The sequence below is a fragment of the Berghia stephanieae genome, chromosome 11, assembly GCF_034508935.2.
Source record: "Berghia stephanieae isolate SIO BIC M18660-M18661 chromosome 11, UCSD_Bste_1.3, whole genome shotgun sequence".
Lineage (NCBI taxonomy): Eukaryota > Metazoa > Mollusca > Gastropoda > Nudibranchia > Aeolidiidae > Berghia > Berghia stephanieae.
The window spans coordinates 18,837,177-18,843,879 of NC_088370.1; the positions used below are offsets into that span (position 1 = coordinate 18,837,177).

General features: G+C 33.5%; 1 protein-coding gene across 1 annotated transcript in view; it reads left to right on the forward strand.

Moving 5' to 3' along the window:
* The window catches only part of LOC144956356 (uncharacterized), a 7,502-nt gene extending 799 nt beyond the window's left edge, over nt 1–6,703 (forward strand). The window contains exons 2-3 of the mRNA XM_078886853.1: nt 1,264–1,420; nt 2,315–6,703. Coding sequence (XP_078742979.1) covers nt 1,264–1,420; nt 2,315–2,462 — 305 coding nt within the window. The 3' untranslated portion in view covers nt 2,463–6,703. The remainder of the gene's footprint in view (nt 1–1,263; nt 1,421–2,314) is intronic.

Below are 6,703 nucleotides of genomic sequence, written 5' to 3' on the forward strand. Positions count from 1 at the left end.
CAAAGGCGGCTATGATGCAAGCCGACATCTTATTCAGATTGGATTAACTTTCACTCTTTTGTTCTCAACATTTGTAAGAGTCAAAGACATTAGTCGTGATGAGAGATAATAAGCTTTCACCAACCACGTTGATCAGAATGCACAGTTGTCAATCCCAAAAGAATGATGATAATAATAATGCTGAAAACTTATATAGCGCTATAACTCCGAGACACCAGACGCTAAGCACTTAAATTACAAATTACTTTGGCTAAAACATACTCATTCACACACACAACACAAAACCAGACCTATCTTGCTTCTCATACAATCTACTAAAGACGAACCAGATATGTTTTAATCAAACTTTTAAAAATAGACAGAGATTCTTTTTCACAATGGATATCATCACTCAGTCTCTCCTTACAACTGCCATTGTCTGCCTGATGTCTAGACCATGCCCAGCCATCTCGCCTCAAATATAATGGGCACGGGCGGAAAAGGCTGCACAAACCCATTCTGCATAGCTCTGCCCTCTTTTGTCTCTATTAGAGTGGTGACATACTACTGTAGCATTAAATCCCGCCCACTCTCGATTCTTCAACTTATCATGATTTCACCCATCATAAAATTTAATCATGAGATTTTGTTTGATTGATTTCTTGAATTTGACACTTTTTCGGGTTGAAAAGTTATTGCGACTAACCGAAAATTGTTGCAATTAAACAGTGAGTTTTATATAGAATTAATTCCGTTTCTTGGGAAATGTTGCGATTAACCGAGTTGCGATTATCCGGAGTGGACTGTATATATAAAATATGTGTGTCTGAATGTGAGTGTGTGTGTGTATTTTCTAACAATATGGGCATGATATGAATGCATTTATAACGGGAATTGGGAAATGAAATGTGTTCTTTTCAAGAGATAAGATGCCAAACATTTATATGTGGTCTAGTGGTATGACACTCGCTTTCGGATCGAAAAGTCCTGGGTGTGAGCCTCTCGCTCGGCGCATAGTTGAGTCCTTGGAAAAGGCTCTTTACTCACATTCTCTCATCGTACTCAGGTGTTAAATGAGTACCTGGCTGTTGACAGCGTTGTCTCTGTCAGAAAAAATTTGGAATATCGCCAAAAAGGCGTCATGTCCCGTCCTACATGTTAAATGTTGCTGTTGTCCAGGGACCCCTTGTAAAGCGCTTTGAGCCCATTTAGTGGATATTGCTCTATATAAAGCTCAATTTTATTTTAATTTTATTTATTGATTTAATGCTTGAATTGTTTCAGGTCGAATGTTTGGACTGATAGCTGTGACAGAGAGTATAATAACCCTACTGGCATCTGTCTTATTTAACACTGTCTTTCCGGCCACCTATGACGTGTTTCCAGGCCTGGTTTACTTGATTGCTGTGGGCCTTTTAATTGTCTCTTTCATTTTGGTCATGTGAGTATTGGATTAGTTTACTGCTTCGCCATCAATTTTCACTTATAATTTGATGTAAATGTTGCTGCTCGAAGCTCGATGAGATAAATAACAATGTGAAATTGACTGTAAGCTTCAATTTAATAACAAAAACAGATCAAATGAACATTTCGGGTTTCCCCTTTATCAACAAAACTGGATGAATGAAACACCACAGATGAATATTCATCTGTGGTGTTTCATTCATCCTGTTTTGTTGATAAAGGGGAAACCCGAAACGTTCATTTGATCTGTTTTTGTTATTAAATTGAAGCTTACATTCAATTTCACATTATTATTTATTACTTATAATTTGATTACACCAGCTCATTATTATTTTGTTTTTTTATTCATAATCTGTAACATATGCTATGGGTCTTGCTACCACATAGTGGTTTAAGTTAAACAAATTTCTAATAGACAATTTGATGGGGTTGTTACCTAGTAGTAGATTTGTTTTTTTTTTTATTAAATAGCAGTTTTTATACTACATTTTAGCAATTGTAATATCATAGTATAGTAATACAGTACAATAGTAATATCATAGTATAGTAATACAGTACAATAGTAATATCATAGTATAGTAATACAGTACAATAGTAATATCATAGTATAGTAATACAGTACAATAGTAATATCATAGTATAGTAATACAGTACAATAGTAATATCATAGTATAGTAATACAGTACAATATTAATACAGTACAATAGTAAAATCATAGTATAGTAATACAGTACAATAGTAATACTTTATGGATGAGAATTTGCATTTATTTGACATTTTGTATTTTAACATAAAGGAGAAAAAAAGTTAACAAACACATTTGCTGTTTCCTTCAACATTCAATCCATATTTTTTTCCATTCAAATTCCAGGTTTATAATGAGAACTTATCCAACCATTGATATTTCTGGCCAATGCTACGACACGGTGATTGAGGATGTGCCAATTCTTATTTCAACTGGCAACGGGGGTGACCAGATTCCTGATTCTGGAGATGATGATGGCAGTTTACAGGCTTGAGCAACCACAAAAAGATTATGTCATGAAGCTATTCCTGGTCGTTCCGAAAAGAAAACAGCTCAATCTATAGATTGAATGTGTTTGCAGACCTATAGGATTGCTCTAATTAATCAGTGCTTCCTCTTTTCCGCTTTTATGCGGATTTCCGCATTTTTAATGATCCGTGATAAATCTGCACTTGTCAAAAACCATGGGAAATATCCGCGGAAAATTTCAGAAAAAAAAATTTATTGGAGTGCTTAACAAAAATCATAATTTTGATGCCAAAGTGGCTCCAAATGGCTCTAATTGCATGGCAATTTTTAAAATTTTCCGGGGGAGCATTGACCGCCTTCGGCGGGCTTCTAAAAACATCCTCCTTTTTGACAATTTCTTGGAGGAAGCACTGATTAACGGTATCATTAACTCACTCAACCCTAACACCGACTATATCCGTAGGTTACCCGGGACTACTTTTACCCCATGCCTATTTATTACATTTTTATGAGACAAATTATAGGCGCAGCATCAAAGATTGATATGTATATGTATATGTATATGTATACACATGCTCATTTTTAATACTTTTTTTTTTTCAAATTTTGAAAAGTAGCAAAAATCTCTAGGACTGAGTGAGTTAAAATGTATCTTGAAAATGTTTTGATGAAAAATTATTTTAACACAGTGGACTGACTGATTGTCGTTTTGATTCTTAGATCAGCCATCCTTCTTCTTCCACATCGGATTCCTACTTTTTGTCAAAATTTTCTCTTGAATGGGAAGGTCCATATTCTTTTTCTAAAATTTAAAAAAATATTTGTGTTGTATTCCCATATTTTAGACATCAGACTTAAGGTACTGACTCACAGGAGTTAGAGGGTCACTCAAAAACATCATTTCAATCTCAATCCACTCAGACTGTTTAGTATACGTGGATTTTGCTCTCCTGATATGGTTCTAAAAATAAGGGTTTTGTGTAAGGATGCACCAACCACGTGCAGTCAATTAACTAATAAATAGAGGTGCCTAAATGAGTCAATAAAACGGAGATAAAGATAAAGGGAGTAAATCTGACTCATGAACGAACAACACAAAACAACGACGTTTCGGCCTTTGGCCTTTCTCAAGTAAACACAAAATACATATTTGTATTAGATTGTCATAATAATATAGGCGAAAATTTTCGCCTAATATAAATATATATGTATTTTTTGTTTACTTGAAAAAGGCCAAAGGCCGAAACGTTGCTTGTTTTGTGTTGTTCATTCATGAGTCAGATTTACTCCCTTTATCTTTATCTCCAATTTAGTCAATTATCTCTGTCTAGAAGTTCTAGTTAAGCTACTAATGTTGACCTTCAATGGTGGGCATGAGGTCACTTCCTATGTCTTCTATCTCCTTCTCCTTCCATCTATTTTTCTGAGTTGCTTTCTGTTTTCGTCTTGGAATTGGATTGCTTGATTTTGCCTTGCTGGGGTCCTTATCCGAGACGGAAACAGTCAAATGTTTAGAAACAGTTTTAAGAGATGATTTTTTTTTCCCTTGTAAATCATCTCTGTATTATGTTTTGCTAGTCATGTTTTCTGTTGTTATGGATAAATTCTGGAAACCTTTGAATTGAGTGTGTAAACCTCTTAGTGGTATGCTGTGCTTTTATCAAGATGAGACATATGTGATTTCAAATAAGTACACTGATGGTATACTCTTGGAATCTTCATCTGTTCCCTAATCAAACTAATTCCCCTTCGTATTACTTTTTCATGGGTGCTTTAATTGTAATTCTAGACTTTTTTTGACTTTCCCATTTTCTTCCTTTTTACTGGTGCTGATATGACCTAAATGTGCTGTAATTGTAAGCACAGTAAAACACTTATAATCAAACAAACAAAACAAGCAGCTACTGGATGTGACAACATTTAGAAGAAAAATAAATTAAAATTGAGCTTTTATATAGCGCAATATCCACTACATATGCTCAAAGTGCTTTACAAGGGGTCCCTGGTCAACAGCAACATTTAACATGTGGGACTGGACATGACGCCTGTTAAGCGACGTTACATTTTTTCGGACAAAGACATCGCTGTTAACGGCCAGGTACTCATTTTACACCTGAGTATGGTGAGAGAATGTGAGTAAAGAGTCTTTTTCCAAGGACTCAACTATGCGCCAAGCGAGGCTCGAACCCAGGACCTTCCGATCCGAAAGCGAGTGTTATACCACTAGACCACATAGTCGCACTTCTTCGTTCATCAGTTTAACTCTCTCCTTACGGACTATTTACAGGAAAACTTGATTTTTTTTTTTGACACTGGAACAGATGAGATACAAGTTCCTATTTATACATAATTTTTGTGTAGTATAACGAGCTTTATGAAACAAAAGATTTTCAAAAAATATTGTGATGTACAAACATTTACGTTTTCTGATTGGGTGGGGATCCTGACCTCCCATAGCGGGCAGGGAGGTACACGCTGTGTCTTCTATCCCCTTATATCTGTTTTCCAACATGCTTTCTGTCCTTGTCTCGGAATGGGATTACTTGGTTTTGTCCGGGCACTGGCCGGAATCCTAGCTGGGAGGGAAGCAGTCAAATGCATAGTTATTGTTTTGGGAGATGATATTTTTTTCCTTGTAAATCATCTCTCTGTTATGTATTATTATTTTTATTTTGAATGTATAATGTAAGCATTTGAGTGTGTTCCTCTTTGTTGGATTTTGTGCTTGTGTCTGGATGGGACAGGTGATTTCAGACTAAGTACATTGGTGGTATGCTCTTGGAATCTACATCTGATCCCTATTTGTTCTCAGTTCCCCTTTGTCTTACTTTTTCTTGGGTGCTTTAATTGTAATTCTAGAACTTTTTACTATCCCATTTTCTTCCTTTTTACTGGCGCTGATATAACCTAAATGTGTTGCAAGCGCCGTAAAACCCTTAAAAACAAACAAAACAAAAACGTTTTCTGATTAATAAATAGGTTCATTGTATCATAACAAATGTGACGATTTTCCAGTAGTTGGTAAGGAGAGGGTTAAGAGTTTTTAATCAACTTGCCGTAATCCTATATACCCATTGTCTGTTCTTTTTTGTATTTTCTCTATACAATTAAATATTGTCTTTTCATTTTTATTTCTCCAATACTTTACTCACTACAAAGATAAGATAAGATAAGATATACTTTATTAATCATGAATGGAAATTATCATAATGTTACACATCATTCATCGTTATATTAGCACAGATTTATTACATTGTCATGTTGATGACTAATTGATGACAATACGAAACTTAATTAAAAGCAAAATGCACATAAAATAAAATAAAATATTCATAAAATATACAGCAGTTACAAGCAATGCTTGAAACTGCTGTATATTTTTGTTTAGATTGTTTATATTTATGATATCATTTAAAAGGCGTAATTATTAGCTTCATACTGCATTTAGAATAGTCACAGTGTTGTATAAGCACCTTTTTATTAAAATCATGCTTAAAAAGATGTTTTGAATTTTTTGTCAAAATCAACAGAAAACTGTTACCATGACTAGTCATGATGATGTTGACAAATACGTGCAATACAGATTTATTACAAATTATGCACAGAATAAGAGTTATTTTAGGCAAAGTTTTGTTAGATTTTTGAAAACTATGTCAAAATCATTCTAGTTTTAGCCTTGATTCCATTAATTTGAACAATGCTGTCCATTCCATTTGTAAGGCAGCACAGTAAAACTCACGATGTTTAACTCATTGTTTCATTTAATTGTTTTAATCAGAACCAAAGATGTCATAGACTTTTTAGGTAAATAGTTTTCATCTAAAGTTGACGCATAACGTCATATTTTCATTAAAGTAACTTCTTATAAATGCATTTATAATGGGATTTGGGAATTGAACCTTGACCTTTTCAAGAGGTAAGAAGATGTCAAACATTTGTTTTCTTATTATGTTCTTATATGAAAAGATTTTAAACAGATTTTTGCCCGTTTCTCGTTCTTGTATCACAACGAAATGAGTTTTTATATCTTTATTTTTATATGGGGGCTCTGTGAAACACCTGATTCATATATGAAAATAGACTGTTTTTTTATATCTCAGTTTTATTTTCACATACCAGGTTTCCCAAACTTAATGAAATTCGATAAACAACAACAATAATAATAATAATAATAATAATAATAATAATAATAATAATAATAATAATAATAATAATAATAATAATAATAATAATAATAATAGTAATAATAATAATAATAATATTAAA